This window comes from Eleutherodactylus coqui, chromosome 13 (assembly GCF_035609145.1).
Source record: "Eleutherodactylus coqui strain aEleCoq1 chromosome 13, aEleCoq1.hap1, whole genome shotgun sequence".
NCBI lineage: Eukaryota > Metazoa > Chordata > Amphibia > Anura > Eleutherodactylidae > Eleutherodactylus > Eleutherodactylus coqui.
Window position 1 is genome coordinate 86,403,874 of NC_089849.1, and position 20,845 is coordinate 86,424,718.

At 46.0% G+C, this 20,845-nt stretch overlaps 1 protein-coding gene across 3 annotated transcripts in view; it reads right to left on the bottom strand.

The window, feature by feature from the left end:
• Positions 1-2,071: 2,071 nt before the first annotated feature.
• MAPK8 (mitogen-activated protein kinase 8) overlaps positions 2,072-20,845 on the bottom strand; it is a 47,606-nt gene continuing 28,832 nt past the window's right edge. For 2 of the 3 annotated variants that reach the window (XM_066588080.1, XM_066588081.1), the window contains exons 8-12: positions 15,498-15,680; positions 14,268-14,392; positions 11,714-11,777; positions 6,938-7,015; positions 2,072-3,877 (exon numbers count right to left, since the gene is read on the bottom strand). In XM_066588080.1, the coding sequence (XP_066444177.1) occupies positions 3,735-3,877; positions 6,938-7,015; positions 11,714-11,777; positions 14,268-14,392; positions 15,498-15,680 (593 nt within the window). In that variant the 3' untranslated portion in view covers positions 2,072-3,734. Of the gene's footprint in view, positions 3,883-6,937; positions 7,016-11,713; positions 11,778-14,267; positions 14,393-15,497; positions 15,681-20,845 lie in introns of all 3 variants that reach the window. The other variant, XM_066588082.1, reaches the window with a different exon arrangement.

The window sequence follows — 20,845 nt, forward strand, 5'->3', positions numbered from 1 at the left end:
TATGTGAAGCCTATGGTTTCTTTCATATGAGAGAGGTTTTGTAGCCTGAAAGAACCCATTAGAAACCATGGGCTTCACATGCACGAGTTTTGCAGCAATGATTTTGGAACGAGATTGAGAAAGAGGCCTTAAGGCGATCTGTTACACGTGTTATTCAAGGGTTAATATTTATCCTGACTGAGCTATCCTTGTAGTTAGTTTGGAAGACTAAAAGAACACAGATGTTCAAAGTAAGAAAACATCATGTTATTTATGTATTCATCAGTGTTGGATTTTCCCCTTTCTACAGGAATAAGGTGTAACTTAGGGTCTTGATCCACCATAATTAGACACTATACTTTTTGGTTCTGTTTTTTATTATAAATAAAGTTGATACTGGGCTAGGCAGGTCAGAGACAGCACAGTGGTGACTTCACACAGCTGATGTCTGTTGTTCTTGCTCCAATGATAATCATTAATTAATTTGGCTACATGAAAGAACTCTGATCCCAATAGCCTACAAATACAAAAGAGTACTCCAACATTACTTTTCAGTTAAAATGTACTATGGGACACAACTGTAAGGTATCCTTCATGTCCTGGTATCATGCAGAGCAATTTCAACCAATGTGTGGCCCATAACCACTTCAACATAACGGCCACTGCACAGGGGTTAGCGCAGCGGCTTCCACTCCGACCCCCAGGGCATCCTGGCACTGATAGCCGGCGTTCCTGGAAAAACAAACCTTTAATATTTACATTTATTGTAGATTTTGGAGTGTCCTGAGATTTATTTAGAAAGCAGAATTCCACTGGTTGAAAGTAACATGTGACTTAGGATATAGACCTGATATGCTGGCTTGGTTTTAACTCAAGTGCGATTTCACTTTTAATAATGCTATGATTAAGAGCTCCACCGACTCACAATGCATAGGGACATTAGACAGCACTGTATGCTAATGGAAATGTCTAATTGATAACTAATTAAGCAACTTGTGTTTACTGTATCATGGCGCTGAAGAACACGTTGTAACCAATGTTACTAGAAGCCGTAACATTTGGTGAACTGATTACATCTGGATGAGCCGACTATCCCCTTCCATCAGACAATTCCTGGAATCATCTTCTTCAGGTGTTTTATGTGATCTCACTGCAGCTACCTGGGAATTATTTGCCTCTCTTTTCTCTCCAGGAGTCACTATTTCAGTAACCAGAACTTCCTGTACCACACAGGCTCCTCACTAAAGGGGGAGAGGGCAGAAACTCTTCAATTACTGCTAATGGTTTGAGGTTCCTATCACACAGTTGTATTGTTTAAGTTCATTAGGAGTCATTCTCCCCAACTGTACATGTATAGGCATTACCTTTTAAAGGAGAATATAGAAAGTAATGACGATCACACTGTCCTCCCAGCAGGCAAATACGGTACTGGCTCTAGCTGTGATGCATCATGGGACTGTTAGTATAGCACAGTGAAAAAGAAAACAGGTAGAAATCTAATTAAGTTGGTGTCTGATTAATATCAGACAAGAGGCTGCACTGCATGGAAGTACAGTCTACATAGGAAACCTGCAGGATACAAGATAGGACACTGAAATAGGACAAACCAAGCTTTTGGTAGGCAGGCAAATGAGAATTCCTGGCAGTTAATGTTAAGTACAATTCAAATATACAGTTAGAATAAAAATTTATAATCACACAACCCCTCTAATAACCAGTGTTCCATGCCAGAAAATAATTGGCTTATACTCGCCTCCGCTGCGTCGGCAGTCTCCCCCATGATGTGTACAAGATGCAGCAGCCTGTGCTTGGGATGTCACAGGCTGGTGTAGCCAATCACATCTCAACGTTCAAGTGCTGAGGGCTTTGACTGGCTGCAGCAGCCTTTGATGTGCTGTGCACAGGCTGCTGCAGCGTGATGGAAAACACAGACGACGGAGCTGCAGTGTGGAAAAAGCAAGGAGCCAGGAAAAGGGAGTGTAAAGTCAATTATTTTCTGGATTGAGGAATCCGTCCTTAAAATAAAATAATTTACCTTGGACAACCCCTGTACACAACACTACCCCCAAAAAATTAAACAGGCCGACAAATGTTCCCCAACAATGATCTTTTATTATAAGTCAGTGATCATATAAATGGCCGTGCTGCTCTGGGCGCCTGTGGGTTCCCGCAGCTGTCATCAGCATGGGTAGCGAACACACTTGGCTGAATGATTGATCTGCACTGCTAACGTAAACAGAAGAGGAATTAATAAGCAGTGATATGGTGCATCCAGACGGACAAAAGGACTCTTAAGAAGGTGAAGATTGCTCCTCCGTGACAGGCCAGTCCTGGGAAATGTGAAACATGTCCTATGCATACTTTAGGTGTGACACGAGAGGCCTCTATGGTGCATTCATTCTCACAGTTGAACCAAATCCTCATCTGTACTCAAGCAGTACCTATCCAGAGTAATGCACTTCTACTCTTACCCAACCCTGAATAAAAAAATAAATAACTTGCATTTCCACACACAACATGGCTGCCACCATCTAACTATTTGTTCATCTTCCTGAGAGCAATAAAAAAAAAAAAATTTTTAACTTTAGCCCAACTTCAACCTCATACTGCCACCGCAGATTGTTTTGCAGTAAGCTGATGAACTGCTTAGCACCAGAGGGGGTTAATAACAGCAAATATGATGGTCAAGTTAGGGCACAGAAAACTTAAGTTTGGCCAAATTGTGTCTATTAATAACATAGGGGGAAATAAGGATTCAGGAAGTGTAAGGAGGGGGGAAAAAACGGAGATCTTGCCCCTTTGCTGTGGAAAGCATCGGTAATGCTGAAAGTGTTAACTTACATGCACAATCAGATGGAACGATACAGGAACTTAGCGACTGGTATCCTAAAAGTGCATTGATAAAGTGCAGTTTCAGTGTGGAGGGCCTCTGTGTACACACCTCACCTAATGCTCCCATCGAAAAAGGGCTAGAAATTCACTCACAAGACAAAAAAACAAAAAACTGTTTCCTGATTTTGCAAGAGTGGATGCACCAATACCTCAATAGCACAGGCAATAATGGAAAATAAAAAAAAGTGGGTAAAAGCAGAGCCTCCCTTTGGTTAACTGGCAAACAGAGGCATTAAACGTTAAGTGTGACTAAAACTCATACAATTAAAAAAAAAAATAAATCAATTTTAAATTATTACATAATGGAAGAGACCTTTAAAACTCTAGAGAATAAAACGAGAACATGAGCAGCACCAGCAGAGAAACGGAAAAAAACAAAAACAAATGAAAAGTAAAAATTTCAAGACAATCAGGAACAAAAAGTGACCTTTTCTGAAAAAGTCGGAGCGCTAAGCCCCCCTCCCCTATATCCCTTTCCTCACACTATGGAAATAAAAATACAATACATATTTATGGCAGCTTTTCAAAAAACCTCCAGCACTTAAGTGTTCAAATTACAGCACGAAAAATAAAAAAATAAAAATGAAAACTACACTTTGTTTTTTGTTAACCATCGTAGGCCTGACAGGGAGTGCATTGAATTTTGTGGCTCCTCTCCAGGTCTTAGACCTTTGCTCACCCCCCCAACCCCCTTCTCCCACGACTGCAAGGCAACCGAGGGTGGTCGGTAGCCAAGGGGTTAATAATATTTACTCTACAATAATAGGACGTTGTATCCTGTTGCCATCGTTGTGTGCTACCCTAGAGGTCCCTCTCCACCTCCTCCTTCCCCTGTCATCGTTTCCTTAGGTTCTCCCGCTGAATCATCGACAGCAGCCGAGCGCCCCCGCAGAGGTTTCAAGGCTGCTGTCTGTGTCTGAGGGCAGTGTTGGGTCTGTGGACATGGAGGAAGCATCAGCCGATGAGGAGGAGGTTTGAGGCTGGGAGCCATCAGTCACTGCTGCACCTGTGCTATGAGAAAACAGACAGGGGAGTTAGCTGCAGTAAATGTTCTCAAACTCCGTGATACTCAAAACAGATATATATATATCTATCTCTATGCATTTCTACTTCGCATCACACTGGCGGGTTACAGCGGTAGCGGTACAAAAACACATTCAAGGGGTTTTAGCAGAACTTAAAGTTGCTTCACAGCCACTTTGTACTTCCTGGCTGCTGCTGACTAGGACAGGTGGCTGCTGCAGCCAATCATTGTCCACAGTAGTCACCTTCTAAAGCCAGTGATTGGCTGCAGCAGTCACATGTCCTGATCAGCAGCAAAGAACCAAGTGGTTGTGAAGCAAATTTTAAGTTGTTGGATAATCCCTTTAAAGAAAACACAGGGTTCTCCAGGCCAGAAAGAGGGTCTTGTTTTTATCACTCCAAGACAGTATCCCTCTCCTGAAGGTTTCTGGTATTACAGCTGCTCCTACTTAGGCCCCCTGTCCACGGGAGTTGCGGCTCCCGCGGCGAATCTCCGCCACGGGAGCAGGAGCCAGCAGGCGAATCTCCGTGGTCGGCTTATCTGGCATGCTGCGAATTGCCGTCCACAAGCGGAGAATCACAATGATTCTCCGCTCATGGACAAGGGCCCGGCACTTTCCATAGCAACGCTATGGAAAACTTTAGACAGCGCGATCACGCCCGTGGACAGGGGGCCTTAATGGAAATGGAGGAGAGCTGCAAAACCAGACACAGATCACGGACAAGAGTTCTGGAGAAACAAAAAGTAGATCATTTTTCCAATCCCGGAGTTTAATCATTTGTTTTTTTAAGACAAACATCCTGATTTGTAATTCACACATAAAATAATTTCTATACCCATGGGCTCAGGGGTACCAAACACACAAAGCAGAACTGGAGCAAAGGTGGGAAGCCAGAGTAACAAGGGGGTGCCCTAATTTCTATGTATAAATATATCAGGAGACAATACAGAGATCTCTCCCATCATCTATTTATACACAGGAGTGTAACAAGGAGGCGCTCTAATAACTATGTATAGATATATCAGGGGACAATACAGAGATCTCTCCCATCATCTATGTGTACCCAGGACTGTAACAAGGGGGCGCTCTAATAACTATATATAGATATATCAGGGGACAATACAGAGATCTCTCCCATCACCTTTTTTTACCCAGGACTGTAGCCAGAGGGAACTCTAATAAGTAGGTATAGATACTATCTTGATGGTAAGATTTGTCCCCTGATAGATTTATAATTATCAGACAGGGGGGACCTCCGGAGTGTGACGAGTAGTCAGGTGAGGGTTGCAGGGCTACCAAAAAAAAATAAATTATATATATATTTATTTTTTTTTTTTCCCCCTCACATACCCGATTGTCTTTCTGGAGTTTAGTAATCTTACAAGTTATTGTCACTAGGTTTATGAGCCAGGGATTTCTTATAACTAAAATGTCGAGTCAAGAAGGTATTTTTCCACAAGAGGAAGCTAATTGGCTTGTGTCTCATTTAAGTTTTTACCTTCCTTTGGCTCAACAATGCAGAATTAAAGGCTGCACCGTGCCCGAGTCGTCCATCAGAGGTATATGTTGGGAGGATTTGCTGCCATATACCTCCAGCAGAAAGCGTAAATATATCCATCTACATTGGAACCGCATGGTCTGCTACATCTTTTTGGCATACACTAGGTGAATGGTGCCCTATGGACAGGTTCAGTGCATACGGTTCACAAACTGCGTGCCTGAGGGTTACTATGTTACAAGGCTGCTCTTATTTCTGATAAGGCACAGCATCCGAATCTACAGTGGACTCCCTTGTGAGTCCATAACAATCTAATAAAAATATGTTCTCCTGCTTAAAGGGGTATTCTGGACCCCAACTGACATTATAATATATAATGTCCATCATCACAATAAGCCATTATATCATAGGTTCCCCATAGCCGGTTTAGCTACTTTCTTAATTTTTTTTATATGTCATGTGACCTTTCACCCAAAAACTATCACCAATTCCTCTGACATCTTGTCCACATTTGCTCCTTCCTTCACTATTCATAGCCACCAGCATCGTGTGAGCAGTGCATGATGGGAGGACAGGAGAGGAAGCACTGCTTTGCATCGCTCATGTACAGTTCAGAGCGCCGGGCGGTCATGTCTGCTGCAGCAGCTTTCTCTGGCACACAGTGAGAGGGAGGCTGGTGGTTAGTAAGTTGTAGGACCTGCAAGCTGTGGGCGGAGCTACAGCTCTGGCTGGGAGACCAGCTCTATGCATGCTGGGAGTTGTAGGTAACAGTCTGTTGCTCTATTTACTGAGGAGGTGGTGCTTGTAAACACAGCGACTGCACCGGAAGAGGAGGGTCTGAAGCGGCAGATAAAAGGTACAGGTTGCCACTATTTAGCTGGACCTCCTAGATTTCAGCATTTTCAGAAGTTCCATTTTGTGCCCAGAAAACCCCTATAAAGTGTAACAGTCATTTGCCTTTTTTTTATTTTTTAATTCTAAAAAGGTCAGACATTTTCTAATATATTTAGTTGAGAGATCAGACTACTTTTAATAAAAACCCATGAACGGTTACCCCTCTCTTACTCCGCTATAGACTGCTCCTTGCACCAATATCAGGCACTGCCACTATAAAATGTATGAGGCTGTGCCTGATATGGACTGCAGGGACAGCGGGGCTCATCCAAGCTTCACTGTCACTTCAATCAGCTGATTGGCAGGGATCCCGAATGGCGAACCCCCACAATCAACTATTGATTACCTATCCTGATTATAGCTCATCAGTAGTGAAAACCCCTTTAAACGCTGCAGTATTGTGATCAGCATTTTGCGAGAAAAAGCAGGAGTGGAACTTACAGTGAAAAACTAGAACTGAAACATTTGCCATGCTTGTGTCTTTGGCCCATTCCTGGTTCCGGCTTACAAACAAACATCGATGCAAAATACTGACCGAAATACACAAAAGTGTGAACATGGCCTAAATGAAACTATTCTATTGGAAAACCGTGTAAATGCTCCTCTCCAATATTCCCTAAATTACCAACTTTGAGCACATGAAACCAACCTAAAGGGGCAGGCTGCCCCCGGATGACACCGTTCCTTACTCGGTCCTCCCAATCCAGAACTTCCTTGTATATTAACTCTGAAAAACAAAATATATACCATCTTGTGAATACATAGTTATAGTAGTGATGAGAGATGGGATATGTAACCAACAGAGGTGTAAATACAGAAAGTCTTTAACCCTTTCCTTGCCACAAGGGTCTCTCGTCATGTTCAGATTCAATCCATTAATTACCCAGGCCCAACTACATGTGCATACAGACCGACCGTACAATAATCTCCACAACACTCCCAAGTTAGACATGATAGCAGATTTTAGTCACCCAGTGCGACATTTCGGCCCACTTACTGTGGCTTTTGTCAAGCGGCGTACCATACTGTATGTACAGTGAAGGAAGGAAGTATTTGATCCCTTACTGATTTTGTACATTTGCCCACTGTCAAAGACATGACCAGTCTATAATTTTTAGGGTAGGTTAATTTTAACAGCAAGAGATAAAATACCCCCCCCCCCCCCCCCCAAAAAAAAAAACAAACTGTTAACAGCCCCAATGAGCTAAACGGCTTATCGGGACTGTTGCCGCCGGGTGTCAGCTGTAAGAAACAGCAGACATCCATAATGCATGGAGGGAGATCACCCCGCGATCTCGCTTCATACACGGCCTGCAGCCGCAGGATGTAAAATCACTATAGGGCTGTCACTAAGGGGTTAAAGAAAAGAAGTACAGCTGACAGTTCTATAATAAGACAGGGGACATGTTCTTAAAACAAAAACTTTTATAATCCCTTAAGGACCTCTCTTTTTTTCATTTTTGGCCTTTCCTCCCCATTATCAAAAAAAATTATAAAATCATAACTTATTTATCCATCGGCGTCGCTGTGGAGGGCGGGTTGTTTTTTGCAGGACCTGTTGTATTTTTCAATGGTGCTATGTAATGTACCATATAGTGTACTGAAAAAAAAAACCCCATAAGATGTGCATTTCCACAATGCTCCCTTCTCCAGATATTGTAGCTATATATTCCTCCGCTCTCGGTTTCATTCTTGTTCCTTGGCAGCAGCAAGCAATTAACAACCAGAGCAGCAGAGGAGGCTGATGCTTGCATACCTTCGGTCCAGCCACCAGCTACCATTGTGCTCCGCTATTTCTATACATAGAAGGAGGGGGTCGGTTTCCCTGGCAACGAACCGTAAACAACCAGAGGAATCAATATTTGTAATATCTGGAGAATGGAGAACTTTGGAAATAAACACCTTATGGCTTAGTGCATTGTTCTGCCAATTCAAACACATTGAAGTAGGATTTCCAAGATGGGAATACCCATTTCATAGCGCCATAGTTTCTCCAGTCGCAGGGTAACCACTGAATCTGCACTGTCCTGTTGTAGGGTGCTGTTGGGCAACAGGTCGAGTCACCTCCCCAATCAGCTGCATGCCATGGTTGTCATCGACTGCGGCACATAAGGACTTAGAGAGGCAGGGTCAGAGGTTTCTCCAGACTCCTGTGCCAGACTTCGACTAATCCACAGTGTACTCGCAGCGGTGGGGCCAAAGGCCCTTTAGCGACCACTGTAAAACCACTTATGGTTGGTTATTAGTTCTGTACTCACATGGATGATTTTCTGTGCGAGTTCCGTAAGATTCTGAGTTAGACAGAACTCGCACGAAATCTATAGTTTGAGCTTGTAAAAAATTTTTTTTTTGAAAATCGCCGCTTGTCCCATTTTTTTTTAATTATTATTGTTGCAGAGTCATCTATTATTTTTTATGGGGGAGTAAAAGAAAAAAAAAGGAATACAAATTGCAAGACATGCGATTTGCGTGAGAGCGCAACGTGTTTTTAAGCCAATTTCACACAGATGACTAAATCGCGTAATTTTATCGCGATGAGACAGCGCTACAAATTGCACATATGTGAAGCCCAGGCTTTCCAATGGGTTCCTTCATATTAGCGATGCTTCGTAGCCTGCTACGTTGTGAGAAAAAAAATCATGGGTTGCTAAATACTGCTGCGATTTGCGAGGTTTTGTAGCCCGTTTCCCTTTGGGGCCTTCCTTTCTGTTGCATTGCATGAAAACGCAATTTTTATGCGGTGTGATGCAACTGTCACAGTAGGAAGTGCTACTGTAAAAGCCCTAAAATAAGCCCTATCTGTATTAAAAAAACAAAACAAATACATCACCTAACAGCCGCTGTCAGGTCCGCCGCACTCCTCATCCCTCCCCCCAGGACCGCACTCCTCATCCCCCCCCCCAGGACCGCACTCCTCATCCCCCCCCCAGGACCGCACTCCTCATCCCCCCCCCAGGACCGCACTCCTCATCCCCCCCCCCAGGACCGCACTCCTCGTCCCCCCCCCAGGACCGCACTCCTCGTCCCCCCCCCCCAGGACCGCACTCCTCGTCCCCCCCCCCCCAGGACCGCACTCCTCGTCCCCCCCCCCCCCAGGACCGCACTCCTCGTCCCCCCCCCCCAGGACCGCACTCCTCATCCCCCCCCCAGGACCGCACTCCTCACCCCCCCCCAGGACCGCACTCCTCACCCCCCCCCCAGGACCGCACTCCTCATCCCCCCCCCCCAGGACCGCACTCCTCATCCCCCCCCCCCAGGACCGCACTCCTCATCCCCCCCCCCCCCAGGACCGCACTCCTCATCCCCCCCCAGGACCGCACTCATCCCCCCCAGGACCGCACTCCTCATCCCCCCCCCCAGGACCGCACTCCTCATCCCCCCCCCAGGACCGCACTCATCCCCCCCCCCCAGGACCGCACTCATCCCCCCCCCCAGGACCGCACTCATCCCCCCCCCCAGGACCGCACTCATCCCCCCCCCCCAGGACCGCACTCATCCCCCCCCCCCAGGACCGCACTCATCCCCCCCCCCAGGACCGCACTCATCCCCCCCCCAGGACCGCACTCCTCATCCCCCCCCCCAGGACCGCACTCCTCATCCCCCCCCCCCAGGACCGCACTCCTCATCCCCCCCCCCCACAGGACCGCACTCCTCATCCCCCCCCCCCACAGGACCGCACTCCTCATCCCCCCCCCCACAGGACCGCACTCCTCATCCCCCCCCACAGGACCGCACTCCTCATCCCCCCCCACAGGACCGCACTCCTCATCCCCCCCCACAGGACCGCACTCCTCATCCCCCCCCACAGGACCGCACTCCTCATCCCCCCCCACAGGACCGCACTCCTCATCCCCCCCCACAGGACCGCACTCCTCATCCCCCCCCACAGGACCGCACTCCTCATCCCCCCCCACAGGACCGCACTCCTCATCCCCCCCCACAGGACCGCACTCCTCATCCCCCCCCACAGGACCGCACTCCTCATCCCCCCCCAGGACCGCACTCCTCATCCCCCCCCAGGACCGCACTCCTCATCCCCCCCCAGGACCGCACTCCTCATCCCCCCCCAGGACCGCACTCCTCATCCCCCCCCAGGACCGCACTCCTCATCCCCCCCCAGGACCGCACTCCTCATCCCCCCCCAGGACCGCACTCCTCATCCCCCCCCAGGACCGCACTCCTCATCCCCCCCCAGGACCGCACTCCTCATCCCCCCCCAGGACCGCACTCCTCATCCCCCCCCAGGACCGCACTCCTCATCCCCCCCCAGGACCGCACTCCTCACCCCCCCCCAGGACCGCACTCCTCATCCCCCCCCAGGACCGCACTCCTCATCCCCCCCCAGGACCGCACTCCTCATCCCCCCCCAGGACCGCACTCCTCATCCCCCCCCAGGACCGCACTCCTCATCCCCCCCCAGGACCGCACTCCTCATCCCCCCCCAGGACCGCACTCCTCATCCCCCCCCAGGACCGCACTCCTCATCCCCCCCCAGGACCGCACTCCTCATCCCCCTTTCTATTTGTCATTACACTTTCATTCATACCCCTTACAAACCAAACTGTGTATTGTATTATTGCATAGATTGACTCAGATTTTTGAATGTACTTACGGAATGATTTATCACTTAAAAGGGCCTCCTCGGTGTTTTTCCCCATTATTATGTAGGTAGCCCCCCAGTATATATAAGTGAGCTACTATTACCTTGCTTAGGTATTCCTTTCTGTCTGAAACTCCTGACCTTCTCAGGTGGTCATGTGATTCTGACCAGCTCTGATTTACTTGGGGTTATGCTGTGTGAAACTTGTCAGTGTTTCAGTCTGTGTAATGCCGTTACACGGACCCTACCACAGAAACTATGATAGGAGTGCCTGTCCACCCCTCCAGGCAGTTACGGATGATTATCACACAGTTATAATGAAGGAGATCACAGTTCATCCTCCTGACTGAAACTTATGGTATGTAGCTTATTTAGGTGAATACAGAAGGTAATTAAACGTATCCACCAGCAGACAGAAATGGTACAGCCTCTAGCTAATGTTGATGCATTAACGGATTGATGTGAAAGTAAAGCCAAAATTAAAAAAGAATCACTATCCAGATGGTGCCTGATAAGCTTCACGCAGGGGGCTGCTGTACTACATGGAAGTGACTGTAATATACGTAAGAGACTTCCAGATTTTGACAGGCTATTGTGACAGGCTATAACATACCTCCCTGAACTCCCCATTCCCTCCCCTTTGTGCACCATTAAGTAGTGTATGCTAGTCAAAAGCTGCCCACAGAGGCCCTTTCAGTGCCTTCTACCATATATCTGTGGGTCTGCGATGCTCCATGACCTTTTAAATGTTGCAATTTTTGATCTGCCGGATCTCTGTTGATCATCATCTAACTCGCAGTACACGCGTTACAACGGATACATTACCTTTCCATTCCTCTATTGTATGTTCTCTCTCATCCAGTTGCTTATCTGGTATCTTTGGTGGAGGCTAATTAAGAAAACAGAAAATCAGTTTACTACATGCCAGTACCAGCACTCGAAATCCACATCAATGGGGCTGTCCGCTTTCCACAACCCCTTACATCAGCGCATAAGAATATCATAGACAAGCAACAACTGGGACACTGATTTTAACTGGTGCTGTATAATACTCCTGTCGTGTGACTACAGGAAATGAAGATTAAGGTTGCCTTCACACGGGCGAGAAAATCAAGAGAGATTTGTATGTTGCGAGACTAACAAATCTCGCACAAATACGAACCCCAAAAGAATGGGGTCATACACATGAGGGAGGTTTTCCTGCATGGCACCACGATGCGGGAAATAAATGGCGGCATGTTCTATCTGGCTGCGGGCTCTCGCATCGCATCACCCATTGTTTTCAATGGGCGTCACATGCTAGGTGCACGCCATGCGAGGTCTCCTATTGAAAATAACAGGAGAAACTCCGCAATCGCTTCCACCCCGCAGTGATGCGAGGCTGTTTTGACATGAAATCGCCTCACATCCGCAGGGAATTCACATGGTGGATAGTGCGATATGGGGCGGGATTGACAGGCACTTATCACGCTCAACAGCATAAACTTAGCCTAAGAGCCCTTTTGAATAGGCCAATAAATTGCTCAGTGTAAATGTCCCGACTGATCAACAAATGAGAATTTCTTCGCTTATTGTTCATCATTCCATTTCTGCATGCAGAAAACGGAACGACAGATCGGCCCATGTAAATAAGCAGTCCTCTGGTCTAAAAGGGCCCCAAGCATATGCAACCCCCAGTTAGTACAGCTAATCCCCAACGGACCTTTTAGATGGATAGGTATACTTTGCTGTTACCTGTAGATGAAAGATGTGTAGACCTTCAAAAACAATTTCAGCAACCTTCTAAAAGGGTCTAGTGTAAAACGTTCCTATTGTTTTGTGTCTCCATGACAACAGACTACATATAAACCACCCAGTGTAGTCTGATCCCGCAGTTATATTGTCTTTCATCTTTTCCCAAATTCTCACTAATCTAGTGAATGCATGCTTGCAGAAAATAGGGGGAGCAGAAGGAAATGAGAATAAATGCAGCCTCAGTCTACACAGTTCGTTTGCAGTTTGGCAACTATGGAGATGTATAGAAGCTGTAGACAATGCTTTTAAAATCAGAGAAATTGGTTGAGATTGTGGAAATATCCTTCAAAAAAGTTCTAATACACAATGGCGTTACATTACTAGAACAGGTCACCAATGTCTGACTGTCAGGAGACCTACCTTTGTTGCAGTGGTGCTAGGAAAGTGCCTGGTCACCGACTGTTCGCTCGGTTTGGATTTCTTTAGGATCTGCATGGCCAGCCCATTATAGTTGGATCCTCACAGATTTGACATTGGCGCCATATCCTAGCAATGTCCCCAATGTCTCTCCTGAGACAACCTTTCACAGGAGCGAGTTATAGGGGTTTTCCCAAGACTGAACTATTGGTCACTTATCCTCATGTCATCATTCGTTGATCCAGGGGGGGATTGGCTGCTTAGGACTCCTTACAATTATTTGACAGTTGGGCCAATGTATCAATGTACAAAGCTGACATGTTAACGGCTCCATACATGCTGCAGTGGCCCGGGATGTTACTACAGGCACAATTCCCATTGGCTTGAACAGAGCACCGCGTTTCTGGTAACATGTCGGCTCTATACTGCCCCGAGATCAGCAAGGATCCCAAGTGGCGGACTGTCGCTGATCAGCTACTGATGACTTACCCCGAGGATAGGTCATCAATAGATCAGTCCCGGAACACTACTTCTCCTGCTATGGCATAGGTTGGAACACTGTAACTCTGTCATTGGCTGCAGCACTCACATGTCTTGTCAGCAGCGATCAGGAAGGCCAGAGTGCTTGTGAAGGAATTTAAAAGGGTTTTTCTACAACTTAAGGCCTCATGCATAAGGGCGGGTTTGAATTGCAGAATCCGCAGCAAGTTTCTGCCCCAGGATTCTGCAGCAAATACTGCTCATATCATGCTATGGCAAAGTGATTTTTCATGCACACAAGCAGAAATCAATTGTGATTTCCACTCACAGACGGAAAACAAACAAAAAAAAAGTCAACGGAAGCCGTCCGACCCGCAGCCCTTCCGCAAACAACATTGCAGAAAGGTCGCAGGACCCGCAATACCACCGAGCGACGGTGCAGGAAAATCTGTACTGCGATGTGCGACAGTCAGACTATCCACAGTACAGAAGAAGACGACGATGATAGGTAAACAGAGTCGCCGGCGGCAGTTAGGGCTGGATTCCGGCTCCAAGGTGTGCATGCGGCCTAAGAGTGAACATTTTATGCACTCTTTATTGACCACACAATTAGATTCTGCTAATCTTTCTGCCAAGAAAAGTCATGGAGAAGGAAGGAGAGGTGCAGTCAGAATACTGGACATCCCCACTCTAAGCCATACAGAAACTGCTAGGGGGAGTTAGAAAGTAGTAAATGGAAAATACTCACAGCTTCAGCCTCTAGAGAGTCGTACCAAACATTGATGTAAGGGTGCAGCAGAGCCTCATCGACGGAGATCCTCTTGGAAGCATCAATTACTAACATTTTGGATAGCAGATCTCTGGCTTGGCTGGCTGCAAGAACAAGGAGAACACAACAGGTACTACTTGGCACAGCGGGTAGAGGTACCGTTTTCACAGCACATTTCAACATCAGAATTTAATCGGCCCTTTGAAGGAAACCATGAGGCCAGATCCATAAAGGCTCCTGTCCACGGGCGTTTTGCATTGCGCTCCTCATGGTGATAATCTGGCCGCGGAGAACACAATGCACGCTTTCCATAGCGCTGCTATGGAAAGCGCAGCCCCCCTGTCCACAAGCGGAGAATCATAGCGATTCTCCTCTCGCGGACGGCAATTCGCAGCATGCTGCGAATTGCCACGATTCTCTGCGGTGAGCCTATCCTGTCAGATAGGCTCACTGCGGAGATCCGTCTGCCAGCTCCTGCTCACACGGCGGATCTCCGCCGCGGGATTTCGCTACACCTGTGGAAGGCAGCCTAAGACAGATACACGGTTGCAGTCAGTGTGCCTGCGTCACTACTACTCAATGCTGCTCTTACAGAGGGCATTATAAAAGTGGAGAGAGTCCATTAAAGAGATTGTACTGCTTTTTTCCCCCCATATACACCACCACTCTTATCTATGGGCTGTGAATGGGGATTACTGCAATACCAAAAAAAGCCCGTTGACAGAGTGGCACTGGTTTCTGACAGTTCCCTTTCAGCATTATCACACCTGAACTGTCAAGTCTTGCATGGAGTTAGAGCCCTTTAACAAGTGAGGACTGTCGGGCGCTCAACAGTCATCCCAGTGACGATCGCTCCTCTGCGTTCACGCAGGAGCGATGATCGCTCTGTAAACGGAGCTGGATAATTCCCACCACCATTCCCAGTAAACAAGCAACCGTTCCCAGACGACCGACTGCCCGTTTATACAAGCCGAGTTTTTTGCGTCGACAAACTGAAAGACCAAAAGTGAACAAAGTATCGCTGGTCATTCAGTTGCTGGCAGCATTCATACTGAACGATTATTCAAATGGTCACGATCCAGCGAGAGTCTAAAATGATCAATACTCCGTGTAAAAGGGCCCTTAGGCTGGAAGGCATCGTTCAAAGTGCCAAAACATGCAAAGAAGCGCACACACGGTCAAAACGTCCGTCGGTTTTCTCGAACTCACCTTTTAATTTGTTGTGCTCAGAGTCTGCAGGAAACAGGACATCAGGAAAGAGCTTCTCAAAGCTGTAACCTGCATACTTGGGGCGATTCTCCACGTAGGTCCTAACTGTAGGCTGCAACTTCTTCATAAATTCTGGGCAGGGGGTTCCAAGCTGCTCGATAACTTTGTTCCACTGATCAATATCTGCGGGTGGAGCTCAAGAAAACTTGGAAATAACTGGTAGAAAAAAAAAAAAAAAGCAAATACCTAACAAAAGCATTTTTTTCTCCCATAGAGGGGGCTGCTGAAGTACACCAACGGCGCAGAATCCCCTAGCCAACACAACTTTTTCTGTTTTTCCCAAATTGGTCAATACCGGAGAACATTAAAGACGTCTATCTGGGTATTTGGAGAAGATCTAATCTTCAAATACACTCATATACACATGGGAATACATCAGTGGTACTCATCTGCTGGATGTAGCATTTGCAAAGTTATGCCGTGAGGCCGAACACGCATTCAGATTGTTCTCTACGAATGGAGTTTCTGGGAATTAGAGAAGTTTGTAGGGTATCTGGATACCTGTCAAGAACTGGATGTTGACGTATGAATGGTGGGTTTGGGTCCTTGTAGACAAGCCGATTGTTCTTTGAACGAGCGACTGACGTCACTGCTAGCCCATTTGCTCTTGGGCAGCCTGTTTAGGCCATCGTTGGCTCGTTCAAAACGAGAATCTTTCAGTCTTGACGTTTGCTTTATGAGTGAGAAGGACCGAACGACTGCTTTTCAAACCGAACCATAAGTGAACGAGCAAACGATAATTTTCATACCTGCATAAAACTAACGAACGAGAAGTGATCAATAATTACCGTTTCTTGTTCGGTCATTGGCTCGCATTTAGACTGAACGATTATCCTTCACTCGTTTGAACGATAATCGGTCCATCTAAAAAGCACCTGCAGTCCTACCCTTTATTCAAAGGCAACAGAAAAATATTTTATGTAGTTAGCCATCGTGTCCCTCAAAAGGAACACTAAACGGCCAATTACTGAGACCACCAATAATATGTAGTACAAAGGAAGAATGTAGGATACAAGTTACAGCTGTTTAAGAAGTGTGTTAAATGGAGGGGAAGTGGTTAAAACAGGCCTGGAGTAGGACTAGAAGTTCTGGCAATAAAGGTAAAGACACGGGTCCGATGTCCAGCTCTACAAATGACTGCCAAACTCATCTGCTATGAATTACAACCACTAAGTGGTAGGAAACAGATGGTGCTTAAAGCGTACTTGAGTTTTCAAATAACTTTTCAGAACTAGCTGCCGTGTATGTAACATGAGGAATAACCTCCTTTCTGGTCATTATGTGGCTTACTAGTAATTATTAGGAAATCCAACAGCTCTGCTACATGCATGTCACACACAGACAGCTCTGCTACATACATTGTTCATCCCATGCAACAGAGATCAGAAGCGGCACAGCACTGGAGATGAAGGACCTGTGATGACGTCACAGTCATGCTCCGCTCCTGATCACTAGATAGTGACGCTCATCCCGAGTGAATGACTTACATGCTCTGCCCGTGATCACATGACTGTGATGTCATCACAGGTTCTGCCTTGTTGTGCAGATTATGGGCACACTACAAACCCCCTGCGGCCTCAGTTGCTATGGAATATTAACACACATCTAGCCGGACAGCACCAGAGTGCGTACAGGACCTGTGATGATGGCACAGTCATGTGATCAGAGGCGAAGCATGCAACTCCCTCACTGGAGATGAAGGACCTTTGATGATGTGATCAGGGGCAGAGCATGTTAGTCATTCACAAACCCACTCACTCACGCACAGACGGACAGGTCGTCGTTAGTATTTTAATATCCTGGAATTTTTACTTGTTTTCACCTTTGAAAGCTGAATATATCAGATTCTCCATCCTCTCAGGATTGGTGGGAGGATCTGCTGCTGTGCTACGTTCTATAGGCTGTACATACAGGCATAACTTCATCAGGCTGGAGTGTAGAGAAAAAGTTAGCAGTGTACATATGTATAAACAGCAAAAGATATCGCCATTTGCTCTACATGCAGCCATTATTGTGTGCCTTTCCCTTCCCCTCCACTCTGCATACAGGTCAATGAGCGCTGAAGACTTATCGCCTATTCTAGCATCACTTATCAATCAAGAGCGAGCAGACGGTAGTCAGCAAGCTAGGAAGAAGGGAGGTTGCACTTTAGAGGGATTTTTCAGCACAAAAATGTCATTTTAGGTAAAGTACAGAGCCGCTTTGTTAATTATTACATTGGCTATCATATAAGCACAAGTTGTTTGAAAAGTTAGTGCCCGTTTAAATGTACGATAAGAGGTACAAACCTATTCCTATCTGGCCACAATTACTCCTCTATTTTAAAAGAAAAAACAAAAAGTTACCCTACAAAAGGAACAGAAGACATCTTGAAATATTTCTCAACATGTGATACTAAAAATGTAGTCTATATGCTCGTGTCCCTGTCGGGAAAAAGGTACAATGGCTAGACTAGCGGTTTGGTCAAAGCAAGGCCGGTCTCACATGGGTGTATTGTCATTGCACAATCATCCACGTAACACATGATCACTTATTTATACATAGTTATTAGAGCGCCCCCTTGTTACAGTCACAGTCCTGGGTATAAATAGATGATGAGAGAGATCCCTGTATTGTCCCCGGATATATTTATACATAGTTATTAGAGTGCTCCCTTGTTACAGTCCTGGGTATAAATAGATGATGGGAGAGATCTCTGTATTGTCCCCTTATATATTTATACATAGTTATTAGAGCGCCCCCTTGTTACAGTCCTGGGTATAATAGATGATGGGAGAGATCTCTGTACTGTCCCCTGATATACCTATACCTAGTTATTAGGGCACCCCCTTGCACAGTCCTCGGTATAAATAGATGATGGGAGAGATCTCTGTATTGTCCCCTGATACATTATACATAGTTATTAGAGCGCCCCCTTGTTACAGTCCTCGGTATAAATAGATGATGGGAGAGATCTCTGTATTGTCCCCTGATATATCTATACATAGTTATTAGAGCGCCCCCTTGTTACAGTCCTGGGTATAAATAGATGATGGGAGAGATCTCTGTATTGTCCCCTGATATATTTATACATAGTTATTAGAGCGCCCCCTTGTTACAGTCCTGGGTATAAATAGATGATGTGAGAGATCTCTGTATTGTCCCCTGATATATTTATACATAGTTATTAGAGCGCCCCCTTGTTACAGTCCTGGGTATAAATAGATGATAGGAGAGATCTCTGTATTGTCCTCTGATATATTATACATAGTTATTAGAGCACCCCCTTGTTACAGTCCTGGTATAAATAGATGATGGGAGAGATCTCTGTATTGTCCCCTGATATATTTATACATAGTTATTAGAGCGCCCCCTTGTTTCAGTCCTGGGTATAATAGATGGTGGGAGAGATCTCTGTATTGTCCCCTGATACATTTATAAATAGTTATTTGTTCGCTCCTCCGCTGTCTTTTTTCTAAACTAAATAACCCCTAGTTTGATAACCTCTCTGGGTATTGTAGTCCGCCCATTCCATTTATTGCTTCAGCTGCCCACCTTTGTACCCGCTCAGGCTCTGATATTTCCTTCTTGAGTACCGATGCCCAAAACTGTCCACAATATTCCATGTGTGGTCTGACCAGTGACTTGTAAAGAGCAAGAACAATGTTCTCGTCATTCGCCCCTAGACCTCTTCTGATGACCCCATGGTCCTTTTTGCCTTGGCAGCAGCTGCCTGACACTGGTTGCTTACAAGTAAATAAAATCCCCAAGTCCTTTTCCATGTCAGGATTACCCAGTGGCAGATGAAGAAAAGAAGAGGTAGAGCAAAACCCATAGGATCGTGTGGGTGAAGAAAAAAATAAATTATATATATTTATTGGTTTGATGAAGCGCAATTACACTATAGGTAGAGGAGGTGCTGCCCCCGTGAGTGAAAATAAAAGGACTGGTTGTAGAGGCGCAACAATCTTAGCTTGAAAGTATGATCAGTGACGGTGTGAGAACTGCTTTATTTAAACACATTATGTGGCCAGCGTAAGAAAACGTGTTTTGGGGAATAAGGCCCCTTCATCAGTCCAGCTGGTAAAAGTATACAGACTACGTAATGCATGGTAGAAAGTGGGGTTCACGGTAAGAAAAATGAAAAGGGGTATGTGGGTGTGAGGATATAAAAGTGGGTATAGGAAATGAATTTAGCTACAATCAGATATATATGTATGCATCAATACGTATAAAACCTAGGTGAAAAATTCCATTGATTCTAAAATATTTGATATGTAAATCAATGCCTACGATGGATAGTCAATCATAGGCATATAAAAAATAGGCATAGTCATAAAAACTATAGAACGAAAAGATAACAAAAAAAAGGGATAGATCATATATATACCAGAGTATAAGCCTAGTTTTTCAGCACATTTTTTTATGCTGAAAAAGAAGCCCCCCTCTGCTTATACTCGAGTGAGGTAAAAAAAAAACCCTGCAATACTCCCCTCCCAGCCGGCGTCTCTGTCCCCGATATGATGGTCTTCCCGGCGGTGCGGCAAGCTGCTTGAGAATTCTCCCCACTGTCATCTCCCTGCTTGGCTTTGAATTCCCCCGCCGTCAGCGCTGTGCAAGTAAGCGCTGTGATTGGATCGAGCGCCAGCCAATCACAGCCGGCACACGATCATTCACAGCCATTCAGTGTATGACATCCCTGAATGGCTGCGATTGGTTTATTGAGCGCCAGCTGTAATTGGTTGGCGCTAGATCCAATCACAGCGCTTACTTACACAGCGCTGACGGCGGGGGAATTCAAAGCAGTGCAGGAAGATGTCAGCGGGGAGAATTCTCAAGCAGCTTGCCGCACCACCGGAGAGACCATTGCGCCGGGGACATAGACGCCAGCTGGGAGGTGAGTATTGCATTTTTTCTTTACCTAATATATACTCGAGTCTAGCTAGGCTTATACCAGTTTTTTGTGGTAAAACTTATTGACTCGGCTTATACTCGGGTCGGCTAATACTCGAGTATATACGGTATGTCTGAATATAAAATATTATGTGGAAATTCTAAAACATATGGGGCCACAACAGAACTAATTAGTGTAAGGCAGGATAAAATGAAACCCTACTTTCTACCATGCATTACGTAGTCTGCATACTTTTACCAGCTGAACTGATGAAGAGGCCTTATCCCCCAAAACGAGTTCTTATGCTGGCTGCATCTTATGTTTCAGGGCTTATTCACACAAGCGTATATTGGCCGCCATTTTCACAGCTGGTCGATACCCGCTTCCATCTGATGCATTGGATTCCAACGCATCA